The sequence below is a fragment of the Hydra viridissima genome, unplaced genomic scaffold (assembly GCF_058129835.1).
Source record: "Hydra viridissima isolate aposymbiotic clone 2 unplaced genomic scaffold, HvirCarnegie_v1 scaffold_3, whole genome shotgun sequence".
NCBI classification, from domain to species: Eukaryota; Metazoa; Cnidaria; class Hydrozoa; order Anthoathecata; family Hydridae; genus Hydra; species Hydra viridissima.
Window position 1 is genome coordinate 4,700,409 of NW_028324302.1, and position 26,805 is coordinate 4,727,213.

Below are 26,805 nucleotides of genomic sequence, written 5' to 3' on the forward strand. Positions count from 1 at the left end.
TTAAATTGAAAAAAAGTTCATTCCAAACCTAAGTTTCTACACTAACTTTTCCAAATACTTTACAAACCATGAAAATTAAACAATCGTTTTTGTCTTTTTGTTGTAAATATTTTTGAATATTGAGAAAAATATAAAACTTCACTGCAAGAATATGCAAATCCGCTCTGCTAGAGATATACTCTTCTTTTCTTTCATTAATTTTGTGAGTCAATTGAAAAAAGAACCTTAAGTACGATTTAACTCCATTTCTAAGAAGTTTATTTTTACTAAATCAGTTACCAATACAAGCATTTCTCTTTATAGTCTTCCAATAGATTTCACATTTTTCAAGACTTTTTTTTACAATTTTTAATTAAAACAGATAAACCTAACCTCAGCTTTCACTCGATTTTAAAAACAAGTAGTGGCACTGCGTAGATAAAACGTAAAACTTGAAATGCTTTAAAAAATTTAAACGTTCTGAAAAATCAAAACAGCTTGCTCAACTGCAGGATGTCTAACCAACAAGTTTTTTTTGTTTTTATTTTTTTGATACTTAGAAAAGAAAACGCGCATGAAAGTGCAAATTGCCTTATGTTTTAAAATAAGTGCTTTTATTTACTTAATAAAATTTGTAAATGTTGCGCCACAAACGTTTCGAAGTTTCCCACTTAGGACATCTTGCAAGTTTGTAAAGTATTTTTGCAGATTTTGACAAAATTTGACGTCACATAACGTTATTGTTATTGACGGTTTGCAAATGGTAAAAGTGGAATGACATTGGCTAAGTAAGTGAAAATTTACCTTAAAATATCGAAATATCTCTTATTTATTTTCTGCAATGAAAGTTAAGAAAATAACATGACTCACTGAGCGCTCAAATACAGCGCAACAGTGTATAAATACTAAACTCAGGGTAACAAGACTGACCACTATCTGTTTATGACTCCATGATTAAGAAAATCACTCGGGAATAGCTTTGACTTCAGGTAGAAAATTAATGTAATCTCATGTATATGTAAGTTCATATGATCCATTACAGCACACTTTACTGAATTGCTACCAAGAAGTTTTTCTCTTGAGCTGGTATTTTTTTGGAAAACACCGCGCATTCTTTTATTTTAATTTTTCGTACCTTCTGTCCGTCTGTTTCGAACTATTCGCAAATCGTGAGGAGGTTTTCTCCACCCAATCATCTTCAGAATTCGAATCAGAAGAAGATGACGAGGAAGACGTGGAAGACCTTTTAAATTAAAGAAACCAATAAAAAATATTGTCCAAACAACAATGTTAAGAGATATCTCTTTAAAAACCTACCTAAAGTCTGAAGTATTTTCGGTGTCAGCCTCAAGCAACTCTTTCAATTTTTCAATCTTGATTTGCGAGGCAGTGCTTAAACTTGGAAACTTCATTCTCTTCGGAGCAGTTGGTCGCCCTGACACCACCTCCATCAGATACCATTTACGCAAGCAATTATGAGACGTTTGACATTACAAAAATTCACAATAAAATTATTTGAAATATGAATGGAAACATCATAAAACCAAAATACGGCTCCAAAGAATAATTTAGACCCAGTAGTTTTATTAAAGTTGGAATACAATACAAAATGATTCACCAGTGTAAGAAAATATTTAGCCGACACGGAATTTGCAAGATGGCGTCAGAAGCATGAAAAAGGAGAAAAGCAACATGGCACGATTAAACAAACGCAAATTCAAAAAAAAAATCAAATCATTTTTAGAAATATTTAATCAATAAGCAAAAATATATAAAATCTAAGAAACAAGTATATGAAAGACTGACCTCTTTAGACAAAACATGCTGTACATGTTTTAAATGATCTAAGGCCTCTGTATTTTCACCATCATAATCAAGAATTTCTTTGTAGCAACGGCTTGCTTCTTTCCATTTTGAATCCTTTTCGTAGCTAAGAAGAAAAAAAGATATCAATTAATTGTAATACTTCACAAGAGTATGCATCAAACTCCACAGAACATGTTAAACTGTATTACCTCTTAGAGAGACTAAACAAAGTTTCTATTAAGTACTTTTTTCCATTCTTATGGTTTGGCTTTATGAGCAAAGCTTTTTTAAAATCCTGAATCGCATCCTTGAGTTGGTTACTATTTGCTTTTCTATGTATAAAAAAACTTAAATATACATTTTGCAATTGAAAGGTTACTTTTGTAATGCCTGGAGTATTGAAAATTATGATTTTAAATCTCCAATTGTTGGAGATTTAAAATCATTTTTTCATAAATAAAAGAAGAAAGCTGGATGAATATCAAAAAGAAAGCCTTATAAGAATTTAAAAATTAAAAAACAAAAAAACAATTAATAGACATGAAACTTACAATGCACCTCGTGCAACAAAAGCTTCAACATTATTGGGATAGAAGGTTATGGCTTGATCAAAACAATCTCTTGCCTGTTTTTCTTCTTTCTCACGAAAATGTTTAACACCTGCACCAACCCTTTTAAAAAATTTTGTAAAAAGTTATATATTTATAGATTGCTATATGCCAAAAGGCTATATAGAATATAATATAGATCACTGAATCAGATAAATATTTAGTATAGATCACTAAATTTCTACTTACATATCCATTGACCATTTATATGATTGTCTTTCACGCAACGAATCAGCAGTTTCAGTGGGACATCTACAACTACAAATAATTAAAATAGTTTTAGTAAAATGATTTTATTAAAAATAAAAATAATGTTTTAACAAAAAAAATTTAATTAAAAAAATTAATAAAAATTTAGTTGAATAATTCAAAGAGAAGCTTAAACACTTCCGGGTGCAGCATTCAATTTGTTTTAACCACAAGAATTTGTAACTTTCGATTTTGAATAAGGGAGATTGAAAACATTTTTTTAAATAAATAATACAAAATTATAATTTATTTCAAGTTGAAAAACTTACTATTGACTTTTCATAAAAGTACTTCTTCGATCAACATGAAATTGATCAAGTATCTTTTCAACACCATGTGGATCAATGAAAGATGAAGAACTACTTAGATGACTTAAAAGATTTCTTGACTCACTATCTTCAAAAAAATCTTTGCAGCTAAAATATACATAAAGTATAAAAATATAACTATTATTATTTATATAAGTAAATACTTTACATAGTAAAGGCATTTATATTACATAGTAATATAAACATACTATTACTTACACAGTAAGATTTCATTTGTATAACTAATGTATTATAACTAAAAAAAGACATTTTCCAGCAATATAAAGTATGTATTCAAACTTTCTATACCTATTGCTTTGAGATACCCTGTAATAACTGCTACTTTCAACTCTACCCTGTAAAAAATAAAAGAAGCAAAAAACAAAAAATAATAAATTGTAAAACATTAAAGTATTAAAGTTTTTCTTTAACAACTAAAACCAGTATTTTTGAACTTGGATTAAATAAAAAATCATTTTTGAAATTTGAATTAAAACTCACCAGTGGAAAATGACTCAATGTTGCCTCTGGTAAACATTTATCATTGAATGATATTGTAATCTCTTCAGATGTTTTCTTCACAGATGTTATAACAGCTGATACATAATAAATATATATATATATACATATATATTCATATACATACATAAACACACGCACACACATATATATACACCTATATATATATATATATATATATATATATATATATATATATATATATATATATATATATATATATATATATATACATTTTTGGTCAACTAAGTTACATCCAATCAATTCTCATCAATTTGTGCTCAATAGTCAGATTTAAAACTTTCATCCAATCTTTTGTTTTTAGAGTTGCAAATATTTGCTCAGTATTTATATTAATAGCAAATACAACCTGTTTCTGACATAATATTAATGATGAAGAAATACCTAAAGAATTGCTGCATCAATATTCTTATTGATTGTCATGTATTTATGAATACTTTTTTAAGGTTTGGACCATACCATGAGATAAATTTATTTTGTTCAAACCACAAAGTTCAAAAAAGCAAAATCATGCCATATAAAGTAGATTGGTTTTTAACTTCTGCACACAAATTTTGTATAACCTATTAAAATTCTGTTGTTGATAGCTATGGATTGCTCAATCTTAATAACAGAAAACTGATAAAATGATTTTTAGTTAGACAGTATTTTCCCATACCAGTACCCCACAAGAAATTTGTAGGAATAAAAACATATTGGACATAGGTAGAAAAAACAGTAGCTGTTTGTCGATGGATTATGTAATTTATTTTTATGCTTGCAATATAAGAATTGATTAGATTGCATTTTAGTCCATCTTTTGGTTTAAGTTGCTTTGGTTTAAGTTGCCCCATTTTATTACTTGTATAACCAAAAACTGGAGGGTGATTTATAAATTTTTTTAGAGGACTGAGAGTTTTATTTTGAATAAATATTGATAAAAATATTTGAAAAGATTCTGAAGCAGTTAGTACATGACTTACTAATACTAATAGAACACACTGGAATAGTAAAAGTAATAGTAATCAAAGGTATATTCATATGTAAAGATTAAAAATTTACAAACTTAACTTTAGTAATCAGAAAAAGAGAAGAAAAATAAAATAATTTAAGATAATAATTAGTGTTGCTATGACTTTGAAATTATTCGAATGTCGACTAAATCAATTAGTGTATATTTCAAAATCAACCAAAATCAACTAATACATTTTTAAAATCAACTAAGTCGACTAAAAGTGGATTTAGCCGAAATATTTGAATAAAAAATTTTATTATAATCATACACTTTAATGTTGCTTGACAATTTATTTTTTAGATGCTATGAAACAAATAGAACTTTAAGAGAGTAAGCAAAAAAACTAGGTGGTATGTAATACTGTTATAATAACACATGCTGTTGCTATATCAAGAGCATTTTCTTTGTTCATTTTTAATTCATCTAATCTATTAGATGAATTAAGATCGAATAATTAAACAAAATTACAATCATAAAGTAAAAAAGAAAAAAAAAAACAACACAAATGAGCATTTTACATCATTTTTCACAACAGTTAAAGAAAAAAATTACAAAAATTTAACTAATAAAAAACAGTGGCGTAGATAAGTCGGGACAGATGGGGCGGCTTAACTTTTCCTTAACTAAGTATCATAACTCATTACTTAACATTTTGTTTTAAGAAGCATCAATTGGTTACTATGAGAAAAAGGAAACATATTTATGAAGTGGTGGTACATACAGTAAGCTGAGAGTTAAGTTTATGTGATACAGCAAATTAGGTTCAACGGTCAGATATTTTGGTTGATTTAAAAAAACTGGTATGAATTATATTCTCACGCATAAGATAAACGACTTATAAAGATACCTCTTTACTAATTGGTCAGCATCATAACAATATTAAAGATTAATAAAATTAAATCAAGTGAAAAAATAGAAATAAGGATGAGAGGGTGATTACCCGATTAAATAGACTTTTAGTCAATTAGTAGGAAACCCATAGTCAATTAAATCACCTATTCAGTTTTTCAAAGTTGACTAATTTCGACTTTCAACTAGTCAACTTTAGATTTAGTCAAAGTCGATAACAACACTAATAATAATCCAGAGAAAGACACAACTTTGTTTTCAAGGCTTTTCTTGCTTAATTTACTTTTATTTTCTACCTATTTAACACTTTTTTTCAAATTCCAATTTAAAGAGGATGGGCACTTACTAGAGAAAATACAGCATATATCAAAACTATACAAAGCAGTTTAGAGTTTGATTTTAAATTTTAATGCACCTTTAACATTGTCACCAACTTCCAATTCATTATCATTTCTATTAATATCATCAATAATGCCAGAAGCCTATTCAAAACATACAACAAAAAAACTTAAAAGTATTTATTAAAAGACTGAGAAATTCTTGAATTAAGTATTGCCCAAATGATTTAGATTAAATAAAACTTTTTAAATCACCAATATTTTTAAGTCTTCAATCCATCGATTTTGACCACAAAGAACTGATACTAAGAACACATTTACAACTTTGTCAAATATATTGCATACTCTTCCAAAGATGACATCACCAACTTGAATACTCTAATATAAAACATGTTGTTAAACTATTAAGCACATTAAACAACCTTTTAAAAGAAAATATTTCAACTGCTATATTAGTGAACCTAAAGAAGGGTTTAAAGATTACTAGGCGTTCAAATACAAATATATATATCAAAAAGGCTTTCAAATACAAGTATATATATATATATATATATATATATATATATATATATATATATATATATATATATATATATATATATATATATATATATATTAAAAAGGATTTCAAATTCAAATTTGTTTATCAAAAAGGATTTTAAACCTTAAAAAAAGCTTTTCGTCGGAATGTAGTCCCTACACACATGTAATGTTCCAAAGGGTAAACAGAATTGTCATTTTCTTGTTTTAATGGTAAAATATTAGCAGTTGCTTTATCAACTTTTTTACATTGGTTAATATCAACTGAAAATCTGGCAAGTAGTTCATGAAATCTGAAAATGCAAAATTCTATCATAGTATTATGCATAGTTGCATAAAAAAAATAGTTATTAAGATTAAATATATTACAGATAAATAGAACATGGCCAGTACCTAATTCCTACATCTTCTTTGAGTGTGGCACACATGATTGTGTAATTTGGTTTTTCCAAAATTCAATGACTTTTATGCTGATGTATTTGGTATAAAACTTTTTACAATCATTTTATTTTTATATATATGTAATTGTTTAACTTTTAAACTTATCAAATATGATAAATTAATAACTTAAAAATTGAGGCATGAGCAACCTTGTTAATAGGTTGTGCGTTTTAGCATCATGTTCGTTAATTCCATCTCATTAGTTATTTCTTAAAAACGCTTACTCGCTTATCCAGAAAAATTGTTAAAGTTCCTTATTCTATTTAATTTGGACTGTTATGAACGAATAGATCTGGTCTGTTTAATTGCTGCACATTTTAGATGATTTTTAGCCAACTGTTTTCATGACCTTATGTATTTTTGTTTGCTAATTTTTGAATAAATCTTTTGAAAATGATTTTAAACTAAGCTTGACAGTTTGATGAACACTCAAAATTATATAAGCATAAAATTTAAAAATTTAACCAATAGTTAAAGGATTTAGGAAATAAACACCTTGCATGTTGAAATACCACCCCAAGTTTACTTTTATAAAAAATGTTTTTTGCTAATGAGAAAAGGCAGTTTTAGCTTGAAAAGAATTCTATTTTAATGTCATGTTGAATCTATTCTCAGTTGAAAAAGACTTTAAACAGAGCTATTTCAAAGATGATTTTTACGGTAATAGGTAATTATGCGCTCCCACTAAAACCATGTCGATTATCTAGACATTTTTATTGAAATTTGAAAATGAAACAATGAAGTATCAATAAAATGATGATAACTCGATGATGATAAAATAATAGAAATCTATAAAAAGTGATGAAAATAGGTAAGTCATGATGGGGGAAGGGTTTAACACACTGATTTCGCTATTTTAAGTGAGGCGAGGTAGGAAGAGGGAGAAGGTTTTTCAAAACAGCTTAGGACCCTTCAACTTTTTAACTGGTTTGTATTATTTTATGCTGTGAAATACAAGATATTGTCAATCCTTATAGTTTGTACAAACCAACTTCGTACGCACAACTCAGATACTTTTCTGAGCCTATCGTTAATATACGAGCACACACACAACGCATTAAAACCTGCTTCAATGGGTGATAAAATCCACGGTTGACATGAATACTTTAGGTTTTTTTTAATAAAACAAAAAAACGGACTACATCTGATTACACTGAATACTTTTGATTGTAGTTTTGAATTCAAGTGAATAAAATCATGAAGGAGGAGGTTATCTCTAAATACGATTTTCATAGCAACCTTGGCACGTCTCCATAACAACAGTACATATACAAATATATATATAAAAAACTTAATTCTAAAAAACAAAATGATTTGCGAACCTCAAGTCTATCAAGTCGGTTTCTATAAATAGTTAATAAATAATTTATTGCTGCGATAAACGCTGAGCCTGATCAATTATTCATACATGAGAAAAGCATTCTGTACAGATCAGAAACTGTTTTTAGTCTAACATCGCTAACAAAATAAAATGGGGACAGGAAAGATGCTTTGTATATGCCAAATATGTACTTGTGGGTAAGTGCAACTTAGTTGTAAACTGACTAGTTGCTAGTTTCCTAGCATAGCTTTTACAGTCCTATTTTAACAATCTTGCTATACTACTTCATGACCTTTTCTTTACATTTATATATACTAATTATTTAAGGTGCAGCAAGATCATAGTTTTCATAGTTGTTTTGTGTTAATATATCTGCCTTAAAATCATTCAGGTATTATTTTTTTGTATGAAGCCCTGGAGATTATCATCTATCAAAAGATTCTACATTTGTATTTAATTTTATCGCCAAAAGTTTTGCTCTTTTATTTTTGTTATTGTTAATTGGAAAAAAGGTTGCTTACAAAATACAAACACTATCGAAGTTGATTAATGTTTTTTTTTTTTAATTTTTGAATCTAAAGGTCATTATTAAAATACTAAGTAACATTCAGAAAATTTTCAGAATTGACATCAGTTATGAAAATGTGATAAGCTTTTTTGTTTTAGGTAGAGGAATTCTAACTGATAATAGTTGAAGTACAAAATGTTATTTAAAGCTTTAATCAAGACTTGCTTGTTATTTAGAATAAGTGAACTAGCTGTTATTGAACTATAATCTGAATTCATTTATTATTTTGTAGTCGTCATCATTGCATTCATCGCCCAAATGTTGCACATAAAATAAATGGTCCATGTGCTATAACTGAATATAAAGATACTTTTCGCAAATTTCCTGGTTATCAAGCTGAAGCACCTTTTAAACCCAGTGATGCAACAGCATTAAGTGATCAACCATTTGATGGAGTTAGCACTTATTCAAAAGAATATATCCCACATGCAATACCTCCTCGACTAAAGAAAGAACCTGCTAAGTTTGTTAAAGTACCAGGAGATTTTGAAGGTTTATCTAGCTACCAACATGATTATTTTCAAAAGTTTCCAGAAAAAAATAAGTCTTGTAAACCACAGTACAATTATATCAAGCATAGTGAACCTTTTGATAGTACCACTGTAAACAAAGAAACTTACAAAGCATGGGATCCTCAGACAAATGCTGCATTCAGGCCTTTACAACTTATTAAATTGTCAGCAAGTAAGTTTGATCACAAGACAACTTTTCAACATGATTTTCCGGAACATATTGGGCATCTTGGAAGAGATCCTTTAAAGATACCAGAGTCAGCTTTAACACTGCCAACTGGAAAATTTTCCAATGAGACAACTACAAGAATTGACTACTCACCAAAAGATGCTCAACCAGAAAAATCAGCAAAACCACCACTACATGTTGTTCAACACAATGAACCTTTTGATCACCAAACTACTTCTCAATATAGTTTCAAATGGTTAGATGGTAAGCGTGCTCTGACTTGTAGACCTAATCAAATGACACACATGTCTAGAGATCCTCTTGACACTGAAACAACAAATAATACGACATACAAGCCATGGAATGTTCAGAGAAGAAACAAATGGATACCACAAGTGGGATGGGTTGCATCATGTGATCCATTTAATCACAAAACAACATTTCAACATGATTACACAAAAAAGCATGTTGACCCTACTAAAAGCGCTCGACCTAATTACATACGTTTGCAACCTGGTAGTTTTGATGGTTTGACTACTCATAAAGATGCTTTTAAGCACTGGCCAACTAATCCAAGAGAAAGTATGAGGCCAGTTGAAGGTTACAAAGGTCTGCCTGGAAAATTTGATGGTCGTACAACTTTCCAAACTGATTTTGTAGGATTAAAAGCAGATCGCCAAAATTTATGTATGCCTAAAGGAGATAATATTTCATTTACTGGTCCACAGGAGTTTTCTACTATGTATAAAGATACTTATCGAGGAGAAGCACTTACACCCTGTCCTGCAAAGTATTTAGAACCAAATAAAAATAAACCATCTATCAATGGATATATATTTACAGCAGAAAAAAATGGACATCAATTTTTTAAAGCTCCAGATGTCTTAGCTGATACAAGCCTAATAAGGCCAGATATATCTACTCAAAAAGTAATGGAAGTAGTGACATTTTAAAAAAGTGGAATCCTTAAATGTATTAGACATCCAACCATATGTTAGTATTTCTTGAGGGATTTAATTTTTATTACAATGTTTTAATATTTTGTGAACTTTTAAAAATAGGTTATTGTAAAAAAATTTTTAATTTAAAATAGTGAATTATCAGAGTTTTATTGTAGTTTTAGATTATTTTTTATTAAACAAGAAAAATTTGTAATTTTTTTTTTAACCTCTTTTATAAATAATATTGATTTTTGATTGACTATCTGATATAAATGAGATTTTTTGAATTATTTTTTAATTTTATGGCGATTATTATATTTTTTTTAAATTATTGTTTAATTCGCTTTTCTTATTTACAATATATCTTGTTGTAACTATCTTGGTTTTTTCTTTTTTGAGAGTTACCTACGTTAAACAAGCCATCTTTAGCGAGTTCCCTCGCTAAAGAGATCTTTAAACTAAGTTGTTCTCCTGTTAATTAGCCGTTTTAAAATCGATTCAGAATCTATCAACCTGTAAAAAGAAATAAAATGAACGTTTGGGTTCAACCACGTTCCGCCAAACAAAAACTAATATTTTTAACCTTTATGTAATTTAGCTAATTTAATATTTATTGAAATAATGTCGTTAGAAGAATGACGCAGTTTTGTTTAGGAAAACCTTTTTATACAATTTAAATTTTCTTATTTTTATTTTATGACACTTCGAGGGGCTCTAAAGTCCTAGGAATTTCCCAGTTCTAAATTTCAAGTTTTAAAGGGTTAGTTATGGATTTATCTCAAACCGGCAGCCGAGTTGAACGGCGATGACATAATAAAAAAATGAACCCTTAAAATATAAAGTTTTGTGAAAGTCTTTAAATAAATATTGAGGTTTTTTGCTTGTTTTGTTTTACTATACGAAACAATTTATTTGTAGTTTTTTCATCAAGCAACAAACTAAAAAATCTAAAAACTAGAAGTTTACGTTGCTCGATCATAGTCTTCGATATCTATAGTAATTGAAGAGGATAGCAATCCATAAACTAATACCACAACGCACGAGCCCACAAATTTTTTTTGATCGCTAATTATCAGCAGACCCCCCCCCCCCCCTCCATGAAATCCTTTCGAGCCATGTAAGTAGAAACATCAAAAATTACATTTTTTAAGATCATCTGTCATTATCTGCAGGAAATATTAAGGCCTAAATGTTGCTGGTTCTAACATAACTTTTAATTCAAATTTCAACTTTTATGAGCATGTGTCTCAGAAAGAAATTTTTTTTCTTTCTTTTTTATCAAGAATGGATATACCATTCTAATGAAACCTGGACCTTCAACAAAAAATTCCACTAAAACAATTTTGATTACAACCTAACATTTAGTTCACAGGTCTCTCAAATACCGAAATTCGGAAGCTGATTTCAAAACTAAATGTTACCAGCAGTTCAAAGATTGTTGAACCACAGTTTCAAAAGAAATTTTCTAAAGCAGAAAAATCTGTTAATTACTATTCTGTTTCAAAACTTTTTGTCAGCAAAAACGATGATCAAAAAGAAAGAACAGTTGTTAATTGTCTAAACCTTTGCAGCCTTGTTCAGGAATTTTAAGGTCAGAAAATACTCTTCAGAAATTCTCATTAAATTGGAAATTGATGGTAGAGGAGGCTTTTTGAAAATGATTTTTGGTATGATGGACATGTCTTCAAAACACGATGAAAATAACGAATCAAAAATTCCAATTCAGAAAGGTTATAGGCTACTCACTATTTCACTTGCAAAAGACACAGGAGTGAAACGTCATTGCTGATTGTCATCGGGGAAAATATTCCTGAGTTTTACGAAAACCTAAAAAAAAATCTTTGACTTAAGCAATTTCTATTTTGTCATTTCATGTGATTTCAAAGTCGCATACTTTTATTGTGACATTCAAGCCCAATTCAAGAAAGCATCCTTACGGCTGGTGTGTTTTTAGCATTATTCTTTTCAGAGCTATAGTTCACCAAGGACCTTTCAAACTTTCAGTTTTTAAAGCAAAAATGTTTGACAATGTTGTTCACCAAAGTTTGTTGGAAATCCCGGGGTCAACACTGATCATCGATGTGATTCCTTCAATTGAGTTTTAACTGATGCTAGGAAGTCTATCATTTGCTCTAAAAATACCAATCAGTCTGGCCACAAAGTAAAGAGTGGCCCAAAAGGCTTCACATTCAAGAGCAATTATATAATTGTGGTCACTTTGACTTTCACAAACCTCTATAATACGTGGATCTATTTTAACAAATGACTGAGAATTTAGTGCTTTTCAAATTTTGGATTTTTTCTTAAGATGAAATATTTAGTAACCCAAAATAGAATGGGTTGTGTATTTGGAAAAGTAAATGTTTCGCAGGAAAGCACAAATAGGGGATAGAAAACAAAACAAAAGTTTATGAAGAATATTTGATCGTGTCCGAAAGTCATTTTCTAGGTTGGAAAATTGAACTGAAAATTGATTCTAATGGTACTGAGAACGAGATTATAGACTTGATCAAGTTATAAAAAAAGAAGAAAGTTCCACTGTTAACCCCACTGATTCAGAGATTGTCAAACTATTTGATGTAAAGAAGAGACTTTCGATAAATTTCATGACGTAACAATTAGAACATTAATTTTACGATTGATCGTAATCATGATTGTAATGATCAATTAATTATAACGTATTAATTAAAAATGAGTTCCCCGTATTTAAACCGTATCAATTATTCCTAAAATTTAATTAAATCGTTAGCTCCGTAATAAAACCGAAAAAAAAGTTTTTTTTCCAAAGACGAAAGCTGTAAAAAAATGAGAAACATGCAATTAATTCCGAATTTTCTGAAAAAAATATAATAATTATCATCGGAAATTACGAAAATTTTCTAAAAAAATTTTCCAATTGATAGATATCCTCTTCACTAACGAAAAATTATTACATAATAAAAAAAAAACATGACATTTTAAATAGTAATAATTAAAAAAATCATTAAGCATCAGAGACTCGGAAGTCTCATATGTACAATACTAACATCAAAGATACTTTAAAGTTGGTATCGGGAAAATCTGTCCTACCGAGACCAATGCCATATCGGTATCGGCATCCAAAAAAATGACCGAAATAGTGAACACAGGATATTTTTCTGTACCTGACTCTGATGCTTACAAATTATAACAAGAATTTAGAAAATGTTTTTGGCAAGATGTTTTGCAAAAATTTTATTTGGTTAATTAACCAGTTTCTGTCAAAAATCATAAAATGAAATTAATCATTTTTATCAATACGTCCTAGTTTCATAGGGAATCAATTAGATCTACTTCGGAGGTTGGTTATTTCCTTAAGGTCTTTCATGCTAGGGTCCTAACTTAGGGTCTGTTCCTCAGTAGCAGGGTACTGTGACTGTGACGCAATCGCACCTTCAAGTGATTCATCGTCAGACTCGTCCTTTGTGTCAGTTACATCAATCGTCGCCTTCTCTTTCAGGTCATCCAAAGGGATGTTTGTCGACAGCAGTCTATGTTCAATTGAACGAAAACTCCTTTGAGCCGTGTCTGCCTTTAGTTTTGTCCTCTTCTGGATAATGTTTCCTGACTGTAAAAAGGCACGTTCTGAACTGGCTGAGGTAAGTGGAGTTGCTAAGTAGGCTCTAGCCATGTTTGTAAGTAATGACAAAAGTTTTTCATGTGACTTCACTAATCCAACGGTTAATTTGTTAAAAATTAAAACGAAAAAATGAAAGAAAAAGAGTTACAAACAATAAAAGTATATTAAAGATATTTTATTTTAAAAGTAACAATTAAGAAAATCAAAACTTAGGAATCGTTCGAGAAATTTTCATAAAACATAAAAAATCATGCAGATGTAATTTACACTTTTAAACACGTGAAAGTTTTTAAAGTAAAAAAGGACTCAAACGAATGAAAGAATTTATGAAGAGATTCCAATTCTGTTGAGAAGTTCCAATTTTGATGAGCAAATTAATTTTTAACGGATAGATCATTATTAACGGCTTTAATTCAAGAAACCAATCTATACAATTATTCCGTTATGATTTTTCCCGGAACTAACGAATCAAATAAAAATCTTGTTAACTTTTCTCTTTGAACAATACTAAGTTTTCATTACATTTGGATAAAATAAACGCGAAAACCTTCGATTGATCTCGAAAGTCTCGCATCTAATTGATAACTACGCTGAAATACTATGCTCAAAATTGGTCTTTGGCATTCATACTATTAAATATGTATTTTTTTAGATTGAACATATATGGTTTTCAAAAAGATGATAAATTACCGTGAATTAAAGTTCTTGATTTGTGCTACGTAACATTAAAAAAACAACAAAAATGACTGAGGTATATATATATATCGTCAAGTAACCTGTAATAAACTACAGGTTTACTAAGTCACTAACGTAATCTTAAAGTATGCTATTTCTTTCTTCTCACTTACTATCAAGGATAATACCACTTCACTTTATTTTATTAACAATAAATCTTCCCAGGATCAATTTAGAACTAAATTTAACGCAGCAATCGCTTTTTTAAAAGTGGGCAGAAGATAGTCTGCAGAGATTTTAAATTTGAAAAATTACCGTGAACATGAAAAACATCCACTGAATAAATATTAGCAAAATAATAACCATTTACATAAAATTTTTGTATATACAAACATTTATAGAAAAAAAAAATCTACATGAGATAAAGAAAAAAAAAAAAGAAACTTCAAATCATAAAATCCGGTAGATTAATTTGTCTGAAACATTTTCGGTAGGATAAAACCCCATTTTCATGTACATGTCAAGATGTGACTCGTTTTGAAGCTGATAGTACGTAGCAGTGGCACCGCATGTCTTAAGAACACAAAGTACACTATTAAGAAGTCTTTTGACAACACATTCATCGTGAACTTTACTTTTGAACATGTAAGTCAAGTGCGAAGAGGATGGATTTCTCCACTCCGGAGAGCTAGGAATTTTGTATGAATATATATCACTTTCAGGATACTTAGTTTTTATTTCAGAAAGCCAGTAATTTTCAATATGCTCGATAAAAGTTTTATTATTTGGGGCAGATGCTATATAACCACATAAACCATCATTATCTTCAACGATAAAAAGCGTTTTAGGAAATTTAGAAATATAACAGCCTACTAAACAATCTCCAGCAATATCTTTTTTCGAATAAAAGGAAGTTTTCTCTGCATCAACTAACTTATTTGCGGATAGTGAAGAGCAAAACTCATATAAAGACTCCTAAAATCAAATAAAAACAAATAAGATACTCCATTATGTAACAAAATGAGAAGAATTTATAAGACTTTATGAATCATAATTCTTTTAATAAAGAAGAAAATAACAAAAAACTAAACTGTCGCTACCTTATCCAGGGGCGTGTAACATCGTAACTTGACTACATTATTTGAAGGTATATCTGGAGCATTATCCAAAAAGAGATAGCCACCTTTAAAAGGGAGTAATCTATGCAAATGAACAGTAAGACCTCCTAAGTAATTTATGTGCCAAGGTTCAATATAGTCATTTGAAACAGGTATGCTAGACAGACTCAAGGATTCAACACAGCAAGGCTCAAAAAATACTAAAGGGATATTTGATGAAATTGAATCACTCAACCATTTTACATAGGCTTGCAAACTTAGTACAACTTCTTTTAAATCCCATAGATACGGATACAAATCATATAGAATAGCTTCATTAGGTATTTTACAAAAATTTTCAAAGAGTACATAAATGTCATTACAAAGCTGATCGCAATGCAGCAATCTATCGAACCAACAAGACACCTGAAATTAAACATTTAGAGTTATTTCTTGAAGATAATTGCAGAACAAAATTACATTAATCCAAGAGCAAACCAATAACTTCTAACCTTTTCCTTGCTCGGAGGTTGCTCATGTATATCACATACATTTTTAAGCAGCCAAGTAAAATCTTGCAAAAGCAGGTTCCCTTTCTCACCATGCTCATAAGGTAGATAAAAAAGTTCTGTAAGAAGACCAATACAGCCAATAGTAAGATTCATTGATTTAGACTTATCCTCAATCATACTTGCTATAGTTTCTGTAAGAAAAAAAATTTCATTAAAGAAATTGTAAATGTAAGAGAGGTTTCATTCTAGAGTATCAGCTAAATCAACTAGAAAAAGAACTACTAGAGAGACTTGAAAGTAACAATTATTTTTGAACAATACCTGATGTTCTATAAGGGTGATCCATATCAAAGGTAATTGCAGTCAGTACTGTCTGCCCATTAATTAAAGTTGCTTTTAAATTTCTTTTAGAGTATGACTTCAAAGGGGCTTTTTTAACCCTACTAAATTCATTGATCCAATCACAAAGAGCTAGTTTAAGAGCATCTTTTGCATTATATTCTGATACAATTGATGCAACATCAGCTACAGAAAGGGATGGTAATAAATCAACTGTCATTTCACTATTATCATTATTTGGGTTTTCATCATCTGAGAGATAAGCCATGGGTACATCATCGAAACATAGAGCATCATTAGCATTAAAAGTGCTAGATGCAATACGACACCATGTACCAAGTGTATGAATAGCAACAAAATTTGCTTCAAACTCACAATTTGGATTAGTCAGTATACCATTAAGATATGAATAAAGCTCTACTGGTCTACCACAATAGGCTCCAAGAAAAACTCTACGTTGATCGTAATCATTTGCATGTATATTATCCCAAATTACAGGCCTTCGTTGCAAAACATCACCAAGTTCCTGTATAGATTCTTTTGTTATTGTTTCAGGAATTACTTTGTCCCCTAATGAATTTTTAAACAGATGATTTAATTCATTTAGATTTTTAACAAAAAGTAAAAATTTAGCTAAATTCAAAATTATTTCAAGAAAAAACTTTCTGCTAAAAATTTAGAATATCATTAAAACAACATCAATTACCAGTCCACATTATATCAATTTCTTTACGCAATGTGCTCCCCAACATATTTAAATACTCAGACTTTTGTACTGAAGGAACAGCACGTGTTTTGCAGTATTCTAGAAGAGAAAGTTCAAGGTGTGAATAATAGTAAAAATAATATGAAAATTACCTTTAAGGAACTTAAATTCTCTACCATGTATTAAAAAAAATTGTTCAAAAAAGAATTTTTGACAGTTAAAACCTTTTGTTTCATTTCCTTCAATACTAAAAGTGAAAATTGAGGTGGAGAGACAAAAATGAATATTTCTGTCCTTAAGTTCACAATTTAACTTAAAACTGCGGTAAAATTGATCATTTCTCACTGTCAGCATTGAAGTTAGAAACAAGATGGCAGCTTAAACAAAAGGATATGAAACAAAACACCTTAAATTATGTTGGATCTCATATCCTTTTTTGCACAAAAGAAAAAAAAAAAAAAAAGATTTTAGAAGCAGAAATTATCAAATAAATTGTGCAACAACCATGGATTAAATTACTTATTACCAAACTGATAATTTCAAAATAACAAAACAAATCCATTTTAATCAACCAATCAATTAAACAAATCAAAAGCAAGATTAAAATCTGAAAGCAGATTTTGATGCAATTGGTTGACCACTAAGAGGATTTCTTTTGTTAAAAAAAAAAAAAACTCTTTAGGGTAAGAAAACTTAAGTGACTCTATTAAAAAATACTCTTTACCCACCCACTATTACCATGTTTTAAAAATTTGCAAAATAATTATTGCAGGCTTTAACAGTGTCACTTAAAAATGGGTAATTCCAGAAACTCATCCAAACAATGTTTAAAATAGAAAATGTTAGTCTAACCATACTTTGTGGGTGTCAAAAGGATGAGTTAGTGGAAAAGTGGAAGATTAAACAAGGGACTATATTAAATACCAAAAGAAAAACATGATATTGCTTATGCAAGAGGTTGTGTTCGATAGAAAAAAGAAAAACTTTGTTTTAACTGATTGAATACACAAAATTAGTTTTTTAAAAATAGTTGAAATCATTAAACTCTTCAAACAACCTCTTACATTGTAGCAAGACCAGTATTTACAGTCATATAGCATTTAGGAGACAAAACTGGAGTAACACAAACCATACTTTTAGTAAACAATAACAGCCAATATAAATTTAAACAGCCAATATATATAAATACTTAATTAAATGTTTTCCATTTTTGATGTCTCCTAAGAGCTCTATAACATCAAATACTTATATAAGTCACCAGCACCAATATATATTAAAACACAATGAAGTGAGGCCAAGAAGAAAACAATCTTTTAAAAGAAATAAAAAATGCCAAAAATTTGAAGTAAAAACTTTAGCAAAAAAAAACAAAACAAAAAAAAAACAAAAAAAAAAAAAACAGGAAGCTATAATTTTGTGCCAAGAGCAAAAATTTATCACATTTCTTGGCTTCACCTTTAACACATAAAACTGGTACTGGGTTAACATTTTTATCAAATGTTATTTAAAATAAGGCTTTAACTGACCAATGCCAATTTTAAAAAAAATTTATCAGAAATCAAATGTTATAGGACTTGTAGAGAATTTAAGTGGTTTTGCTGCTCTTTTTACATAACATAACATTGACATAGAACACAACACAACATTTATCACAACAAACAATCCTAACACACTTTCTTTAAATTTATAGGGGATGTCAGGGTGGTTTTTTTGAAAGAACAAAAAACCTTTTTTCTCAATCTTTTGTTTCCAACAATGCTGTTGTTGTCTGCGACAGGGATGAGGGACGTGCTAGAATAGATTACATAGAATGAACACAGTGCATACACTGGTCATTTCAAAAACACATCATGAGTATTTCCAAAATAACTTCTGTCCAGCAGCTTCTTGATCCAAAGGATTTAAATTATAGAATTATCTTAAAGAACTTCTGCCAACTAGTTATAACAATTAATCTTACATCAATACAAAAATATTCAAACAAAAGATATTGGTATTTACTTTTTAAAAGCTTTATAGCTAAAGAATAGATTTAAAGATTCCAAAAAAAGATTTTACAAATAAATGTTTAATTTAAAAAGAAAATAGCCAAAAAGTTGAAAAGTAGAGCTTACCAGTTGGACAAAAAAGGAACTGTGGTCGTTTAAGATAATCAAACAATTCATTCGTAAGAATTGCCTGAGCATGACCAGATGATTTGTAAATGGCAGCATCAGAAGGTTTTAAAGTTGGATTAATATCATCAAATAACAATGCAAATGCTTTACAACCCAGCTTACTGACCTAAAGTATAAATACTTAAAAATTAAATAATCAAAAAGAATGTACATGAAAGTGATTTTTTACTAAAGATATATGAACAGTTATCAAACGGCTAAAAATGCTCATTAAAATATCAAGCTCACCTGCTTCATTTTTCTCTTTAAAGCATTTACATCCGCCTCACTGGAAAACATAATATCAAGGCCAGGTGAGATAGCATAAACAAAAGTTATACCTTCAGATGCTGAAGCAGCTACCAGCTTTTCTATCTTAGCTGAACAAGAATTTAAACAGCACTTATTCATTTTGTAAATTGAAAAATTACAATAAGTATGGTAAAATTTCTTAGCCTTTAATTTAAAAGAGGAAACTAGATCTCCCCTATCAGTCTAAAACAAATATTGATGCTTAAAAATATAAAATACTTTTTGAACTTGAAAATTTGTTGACACAGTATATAGAATGATCAAAAGCTCATCAAAAATTATACTGAAAGACATACTCTCTTCTTCTTTTGTATAAAGCTGTCTCCACAAAGCCCGATGTTTTATGTCATCCTTGGGAGCATAGATATATGTGTTCATTGAGTATCTGTGCATTCTAGAATTATGTTAAAAAACTTAATTCTCAAACTAATAAAGAAATCTCTGATTGTTTATAAATACTGATACCCATTTTATAATTAAAATACCAAACTTTGAGGTTCAGAGATGAGTCTGATGATAAATAAAATATAAATGATACAAAGATTTCCAGCCTTGCACTAATTTGCTGAGTTAACATTCATAAGATTGGTTACCAGCATGATAAATCATTAGAGAACATAAAAATAGTATGTTCTCTTATGATTTCCTAATAATGCTGGAAAGAAACTGCTAAAAAAATTAATAACAAAATAAGAAATGATTTTTACAAAATCATTTATTTTTTAGTTGATTTTTTTAAAACAAAATGAGTGAAGAACAAGGAAATATTTTTCTCTACTAACTAAACACTATTTCCAATAGAAGAAAATTCAAAAACTCTAAACAATTCCGCTGATACAAAAATATCTTATAAAAATTCACCGAGATCAAAAGAGTCAAGGCAGACTTGAGATTGAAAAAAAAGAATCAAGGCAGACTTCATTCCAGAGGCAATAAACTTTGCTATTTGAAAAAATATGAGGAGTCTTAAGGCAGACTCCTCATATTTTTTCAAATAGCAGAGTTTATTGCCTCTGGAATCTATTCTGATGGAAGTTATTATTTGCAAAGAAATAGTGCAAGGGTGTTTTTTGTACAACTAGATACAACTCATAACAACATAATTCAGGAATAATTACATACAAAAAATGAATAGATTCTGCCAGTGTGTTTTACTATTACTAAACTGTTAGCAGATATTTTAGAACTTTTTGCACCGTACATTGGAGATGGATTCCTTCTTATGCAGGATAATGCTAGTCCACACACAGTGCACATTTCTACTGAATTCTTAAATAATGCTTATATTCAATTTTTGGAGTGGCCAGCTTGCAGTCCAGATACGAACCCAATAGGGCATCTTTGGGACATAATGGGATGCCGTGTCAGAAGCCAACATCCACCACCTAACAGCCTAGACGAGCTGCAACAGTCTTATCTGTGTGTGGGAAGATATCCCTCAAGAAACGATTAGATCTCTAGTTGAAAGTATGGAATAGTGCTGTCAGGCTGTAATAACATCAAGAGGTGGTATCACTTGTTATTGATAAGTCAAAAATGTTTCAATTAAGGCTGTATTAGTGCATATAACAATAATAACCATTTTACTTTATTTTGTTAAGTGAACTGTATCTTTAGTTTTTTCTCACCATTCTTAAAGTCAATTTTATTATCATGAAAATAATTCTGTTAATGTGTTCTATTCTTAATGTTTGTCAAAATATGATAACATAGACAACTAAAATAAATCAAAATGTATAAGTGGTGTTTTAATTTTGCAGTAAAGTGTATATAAAATGTTTTAAATTCAAATATTAAAAGTCTGATAAAAGTTTTAGCTTTAACAGTTAAAAACTGAAACACCTACCACTGATACTTATAAGAAATCCAACTGATTTTTGTCCAAAATGAAAATATCTTATAGTTTAATCTACAACCTATTAACTTACAGGATCTTTTTGGTGAATGTAGTAAAGAGTAGGAAACTATCACTAGCGAAAAATTGCTATTAAAAAAATGTTTAAAACATCAACACCTTTTATACTAAAAAATAAAATTTAAAACTGCATATTGCTAAGTGCTTATTATTTCCCATTCAGTCCAACAAAACATTTTAAACTTTACTGTCTAAGCTAAAAATGCACTTGATTATTGATACATTAAAAAACATACTGTGGCAGAGAAATTTTTGAGAACAATAGTCTTTTTTTCTTTTTTTGTCTGATGAAACTCTTCACAGATAATACAAAAAGCATTATTTTGCATGCAATATTAAAACAAAAAATTTACTAGTGTAAAATTTTTAAAAGATTTGTTAAATAACTATATTTTTTCTTTTGACAAAGATTTTTGCTAAGAAATATATTCTTTGAAATTACTTTTGTTTAAATTTATATGAAATAATAGAGCTAATATTTTCAGTAAAATTTGATTGTTCAATCAGTTTAACCAAAAGCATCTTATAGATAGTAAATAAATATGGAAAATGATAGAGCTTCTATAAACTTGATTATTTGAGCTTACCAAATGAAATCCTTAAGGCAAAGCAACATTTCAGTTGTGTAGAAATTCAGATTGCTGAATAGTAAAGAATTTTCAAAATATTGGAAATTTAGAAAACAAGAAATGTTTAAGAAGACCAAGAAAAACTACTATAAGAGAACTACAAGAAAAAGAAAAGTTTTGATAAAACAAAACAATATATTCAAAGTATCAATATCTTTGGTAGACAACCAGCAGAAAAATCTACTTTGAGTTTAAGACATTTAAATTTATCTGCAGCAATCAACCAATTTTCGTGCTATTTTCATCAGTGATCTGGTATATTAAGAATATAACATAATTTGGCTCATTAATGATATTAAAGTTAAGAAACCATGGTAATTATCAGACTGATTGTTTTTATAATACACCATCTTGCTGGTCTATAAACATTTTGTAAAATAGAACGTTATTATGTTTATTAGGTAAAATGAAGAGTGCATAGTCTCATAACATTTTAGGTTACAACAGTTTCACCCCATGATAGGGGTGGTTATGAATGGATTCAGTGCAGATTACACTATTGCAAAATCCAACATTTGTTACCTTGAAAATAAGTCTTTTCGCTGCAAACATGTCCAAGGACGGCCATAAAAACCTGAAAACAAGTTCCCATATTAGTAATATATAATCCAATTAATACTATATAATTTTATAACATACACACATACATACATACACTAAGACCTACAATTCTTCAAGGTATCACTGATACAGAATTCAAGACCTTCAGATATGTCAAATATATATAGTAAAACAAATCATCATTTTTCTGACAATGTTAACTATTAAATACTGATATGATTAATTTTAGATATTCATGAATCATCAGTGAAATTTAACATTTACATAAATGGACGTAGATTAAATGACTAAATATTTAACTATAGAAACTCAATTCACTTCTGTTCTTTTTTTTTTAAAAAAAAAATCCTGTTTAAAATGCTTCCTGTTCCACTTTTCTTTTTACAAAATATCTTTTGTAAGTGAAAATCCTTTCTGTAAAACTGCCAACACATTCAACAAAATTATTAACTAACTTTTAATCTCTTTTAGCAAGGTTGGCTGTCATAACAGAAAAAGCATTACAATATAATTGCTATATATATATATATATATATATATATATATATATATATATATATATATATATATATATATATATATATATATATATATATATATATATATAATGTGTATGCATGCATGTATGTACATAAGTACATATACACATATACAATGATTAATTTCTTTTTGAATTTAACTTAAGAAAGTTTTTTAAAATTAAATAGTTTTAAGGATACATAAGTACTAAAATTATTATTTGAATAGCAAAAAGATTGATAGTCAGATTTTTATCAAAAGTTTTCTTTTAGGTCATAAAATCAATTTAAACCTCTTTTTCTACAAACATAATATTTGACTAACAAATGTTAATTAAATTCTAGCAGTAATTAATAAACCAAAATGCTATTTGCTATTAATAATGAGTTTTTTTTAAAGTTTATAACTTTATGGCCACTAGCATGTAAGCCTAGTAATCATCCACAATTAATTATAATCTATTCATTCTTAAATTGTAAATTAAATTTGTGGGCCAAAAATGAAAACAATTACAATATTTGTTCATTATAGACCAATGACCTTTCACAATATTTTGCTTTAAAAAATTTAGATATATCTTTTCACTGCATGAAATTGTAATCATTCTATAACTTTGTTAACTCATGTTAGCAAAGCATTAACCATTAAAATAAAACACAAATTTCACTTAAAATCATTGTTTATATTTAACAATTCTAGACAATCGTCATTCAAAAATATCAGAATAAAAAAAATATATTAGTATCCTTTTCAAAAATTTTTAAAACAATTCACATATAAATACATACATACATTGACATTTATATCCCCATTCAAAAAACTCAGTATATAAATACATACATACATTGTAATTTATATCCCCATTCAAAAAATCTTATATACATAAGTATATATTTTATTCTTATATGCAAAAAGGTAATCGTAATTTCAACTTCATTCTAAAAAAGCATCATATATATAGCATAACTAGCAAATGTGTAAAGATAATCTAACAGATTTTGTTGTACCTTCAACTACTCCACAAATAAAATGTTTTTCTTCAACAACAACCATTTCACAGAACTCTTTATTTTCTTTGTGAACAGAAAAGCATAGGCAAAAATCTGTAATCTTTGGTATTTTTCTTCTCAAATTTTAATGTTTCGCAGAGCTTATTCTTAATTTAAAAAAAAGTTTCAAGATAGAGTAAAAATTTTTATAAACAATGATGTCAGCCACTTGGTAAAATACAAGTTGAATATGAAATCTCAATAAAACACTTTAGTTAACGGAGCATTGTTATCACAAATAAATTCCGATCAGAATTTCACTTACTTCATTTTTATAAAAAAATTTGTTGTTGATAGTTTTAAAAAAAAAAACAGAAGTATGTTAGAAACTATTACCCCCTTTTTTTCAAAGCCAAAACTAGTTTAGAACCGGTTTGGCCGGTTCAAACGCGTTTCTGACGATTTTTTTTTTTTTTTTTTATTTTAATTATTGCCATTTTGTAAGTTTCCGCATTCCAGTAACCTAATCTAAGATTGAAGCAAAAACGTTCTTCCTTGAAAATTTGAATTAAAACAAAGTACCGACTTATGCACATTTCTTCAAATCAGAGGAGACTCAATTAATTAGTTAGTTAACTAAATGGCCATGAAAGTTGGTCATCAAAACAACTTTTAACTTTCATAAATGAAATTTTCATTTATTATTTGAAAAGAAAAATATTTTACTCGGGTATGTAATACAGCAGACATTAATCCGTTTCGTTAAAGGTTCCCAACATTGAAAAACGCAAAGCTCTTTAATACTTGGAGCATTAAAGTTTAAGGTGGTTAACCCCAATTCAAATAAATTTCTTTAATACAGTATTTATACCACTAAAATTAGTTTATACAATAATTGATTTAAAACTACCGCATTAAAAAAAAAAAAAAAAGTCAAAACTTGCCTCAAATATTCACCATTTATATCGTCTTATGGCGTTATATTTTTTTATATAATAAATCTTTGTATATAATAAACCTCTTTTAATGACTTTAGCTATTTCAGCTAATGATATATTAACTTAGGTACCATTGCAGATTTATTAAATTAACATATATGGTTCAAAAGTAATAAGCATTGCCATAAAAAATTTTAGTTTACTGGTAACGTCCAAAATATAAAACTATAAAAAGTCGAATTATTCTGCCACCAGACCTCTTTCAAATGTTTAAAAAAACTGGGTAAATTTCAAAATAAAAGAATAAACCAAAGATATCTTGTTTTATCTTTAAACCAGAAATATCTAGTTTTATTTTTTATTCGATTTGCTAAAGACTTAATATGGAGATAATCGGAAATAAAAATTAAATGTTATTTAAAATTCTCCAGGTTCGTAAAAAGGGCCAGATTTTTCAACTGCTTCTTTAAAACATTAAATTTTTTCAAATTTTTTTTTAAACTAAATTTTTTTTTTTTCATCTAAATTATTTTAAATTTTTCAAATTTTTAAACCCCACAAGAATCTTTTTTTAAATTCCTATCAGCTTCTTCGGTGGATTTCTAATTTTTATATGCATGATGCATCGTGTGACTTTAAAGTCTCTGACATTTTCACCTAAAATTTAAACACTATTATGACTCCTTGAAATCCATCAATGAACTAAATATTAGCATAGTTTAAAAAAAAATTTAAAGAATTTTTACCCACACACCTTTTAAACCTTTTTTCCAAATAACACCATTCAAGCTTTCATCACTGTTGTGTTTTTGACAGTAAAGGGACTTTTTTTCAGTGAATCTTGACAACATATCTCAGATTACTGCTATGAGAATCTTGAAAGGATATCTCAGATAACTGCTATGAGAATTTTGTGAATTGCAAATAGAAGGCAAAATTTATATCTTGTCTATTTTCCGTGTGGATGACGACATAAACTGAAGACGAGTCTTTTTAAACCAATAATATATATTAACTTATATTGATGTATATTTATACATTACATATATTTATATTATTTATATTACATATATTAATATATGTAATATAAATAATGTGTTAATATAAATGATTGTTTTAAACAGAAAAAAACCGAGTACTTTGTTCTTCTATATATATGACTCGAATGTTGCCATCTTTTATAAGAGTGTTATACAGTACGAAAACTTTAAATAATACGAATTCTCTAAATACAAATAATAATTTGTTGTAAGAAATTTTCGCTGGATTATAGTTACCAGCATTATCAGCTCGTAAAATTATTTTAAGAGTTGATAATGCTGGTAACCATAATCCAGCGAAAATTTCTTATAACAAATTATTATTTGTATTTTGAGAATTCGTATTATTTGATGTTTTCTTATATATATATATATATATATATATATATATATATATATATATATATATATATATATATATATATATATATATATATATATATATGTATAGTAAAGATGCCGAAAATGCAAAATATGTAACTAATTTTTTCTTTCTCCTGGTTTTTCGAAGAATATGATTGGCTTTAATTTAGAACATGATTAACTTTTATTTTAAGAATATGATTAACTTTTATTTTAATTTCCGTTGCTATTTGTGACACAGCATTTAGAACCCATGTTAATGATAATTATTATTGAACACTTAAAAAAGTTTG

The 26,805-nt window shown here is 28.3% G+C and overlaps 3 protein-coding genes across 10 annotated transcripts; 1 reads left to right on the forward strand and 2 right to left on the reverse strand.

The window, feature by feature from the left end:
• The first annotated feature begins 549 nt into the window (after window positions 1-549).
• On the forward strand, window positions 550-10,540 carry LOC145180221 (stabilizer of axonemal microtubules 1-like). Of its 2 annotated transcripts, none has more exons than XM_090081648.1 (2): window positions 550-767; window positions 8,774-10,370. In XM_090081648.1, exons 1-2 carry the CDS (start codon window positions 754-756, stop codon window positions 10,173-10,175), a joined length of 1,416 nt encoding a protein of 471 aa, XP_089937774.1. In that variant the 5' UTR covers window positions 550-753; the 3' UTR covers window positions 10,176-10,370. The 2 variants fall into 2 exon arrangements, with proteins under 2 accessions (XP_089937774.1, XP_089937773.1); XM_090081647.1 differs by lacking the exon at window positions 550-767 and adding an exon at window positions 7,884-8,170 and having other exon boundaries at window positions 8,774-10,540.
• LOC145180242 (tetratricopeptide repeat protein 14 homolog) lies at window positions 791-6,906 on the reverse strand. 3 transcript variants are annotated; one of them, XM_090081649.1, is made up of 13 exons: window positions 6,605-6,906; window positions 6,336-6,504; window positions 5,927-6,049; window positions 5,749-5,815; window positions 3,452-3,546; window positions 3,260-3,306; window positions 2,912-3,058; window positions 2,583-2,651; window positions 2,337-2,456; window positions 1,995-2,117; window positions 1,786-1,909; window positions 1,297-1,424; window positions 791-1,222 (listed from the first exon to the last, which is right to left on the reverse strand). In XM_090081649.1, exons 1-13 carry the CDS (start codon window positions 6,637-6,639, stop codon window positions 1,096-1,098), a joined length of 1,374 nt encoding a protein of 457 aa, XP_089937775.1. In that variant the 5' UTR covers window positions 6,640-6,906; the 3' UTR covers window positions 791-1,095. The 3 variants fall into 3 exon arrangements, with proteins under 3 accessions (XP_089937775.1, XP_089937776.1, XP_089937777.1); XM_090081650.1 differs by having other exon boundaries at window positions 6,336-6,520; window positions 6,605-6,864; XM_090081651.1 differs by lacking the exon at window positions 5,749-5,815 and having other exon boundaries at window positions 6,605-6,886.
• A 4,219-nt stretch (window positions 10,541-14,759) lies between the features above and the next one.
• LOC145199490 (protein O-GlcNAcase-like) lies at window positions 14,760-24,553 on the reverse strand. 5 transcript variants are annotated; one of them, XM_090081006.1, is made up of 12 exons: window positions 24,497-24,552; window positions 24,190-24,338; window positions 22,625-22,676; window positions 19,855-19,952; window positions 19,496-19,626; window positions 19,205-19,373; window positions 18,818-18,881; window positions 17,091-17,189; window positions 16,367-16,954; window positions 16,046-16,236; window positions 15,537-15,959; window positions 14,760-15,411 (listed from the first exon to the last, which is right to left on the reverse strand). In XM_090081006.1, the coding sequence occupies exons 6-12, from the start codon at window positions 19,301-19,303 to the stop codon at window positions 14,887-14,889; spliced, it is 1,989 nt and encodes a 662-aa protein (XP_089937132.1). In that variant the 5' UTR covers window positions 19,304-19,373; window positions 19,496-19,626; window positions 19,855-19,952; window positions 22,625-22,676; window positions 24,190-24,338; window positions 24,497-24,552; the 3' UTR covers window positions 14,760-14,886. The 5 variants fall into 5 exon arrangements, with proteins under 5 accessions (XP_089937132.1, XP_089937130.1, XP_089937131.1 ...); XM_090081004.1 differs by lacking the exon at window positions 18,818-18,881 and having other exon boundaries at window positions 24,497-24,553; XM_090081005.1 differs by lacking the exon at window positions 24,497-24,552 and having other exon boundaries at window positions 24,190-24,421.
• Window positions 24,554-26,805: the final 2,252 nt, after the last annotated feature.

Excerpts from the sequence above, each read along its gene's own strand:
- LOC145180242 (XM_090081649.1), bottom strand. The coding sequence starts at position 6,639 with ATGTGTGCCACACTCAAAGAAGATGTAGGAATTAG. Across the intron at positions 3,059-3,259 it reads AGGGTATCTCAAAGCAATAG|CTGCAAAGATTTTTTTGAAG; the intron begins GTATAGAAAGTT and ends TGTATATTTTAG. Across the intron at positions 1,223-1,296 it reads GAAAATACTTCAGACTTTAG|GTCTTCCACGTCTTCCTCGT; the intron begins GTAGGTTTTTAA and ends TTAATTTAAAAG.
- LOC145180221 (XM_090081647.1), top strand. The coding sequence starts at position 8,124 with ATGGGGACAGGAAAGATGCTTTGTATATGCCAAATATGTACTTGTGG. Across the intron at positions 8,171-8,773 it reads TGCCAAATATGTACTTGTGG|TCGTCATCATTGCATTCATC; the intron begins GTAAGTGCAACT and ends ATTATTTTGTAG.
- LOC145199490 (XM_090081004.1), bottom strand. The coding sequence starts at position 24,235 with ATGGTTGTTGTTGAAGAAAAACATTTTATTTGTGGAGTAGTTGAAG. Across the intron at positions 22,677-24,189 it reads TATTTGTGGAGTAGTTGAAG|GTTTTTATGGCCGTCCTTGG; the intron begins GTACAACAAAAT and ends ACTTGTTTTCAG. Across the intron at positions 19,953-22,624 it reads CGAAAAGACTTATTTTCAAG|AATGCACAGATACTCAATGA; the intron begins GTAACAAATGTT and ends ACATAATTCTAG.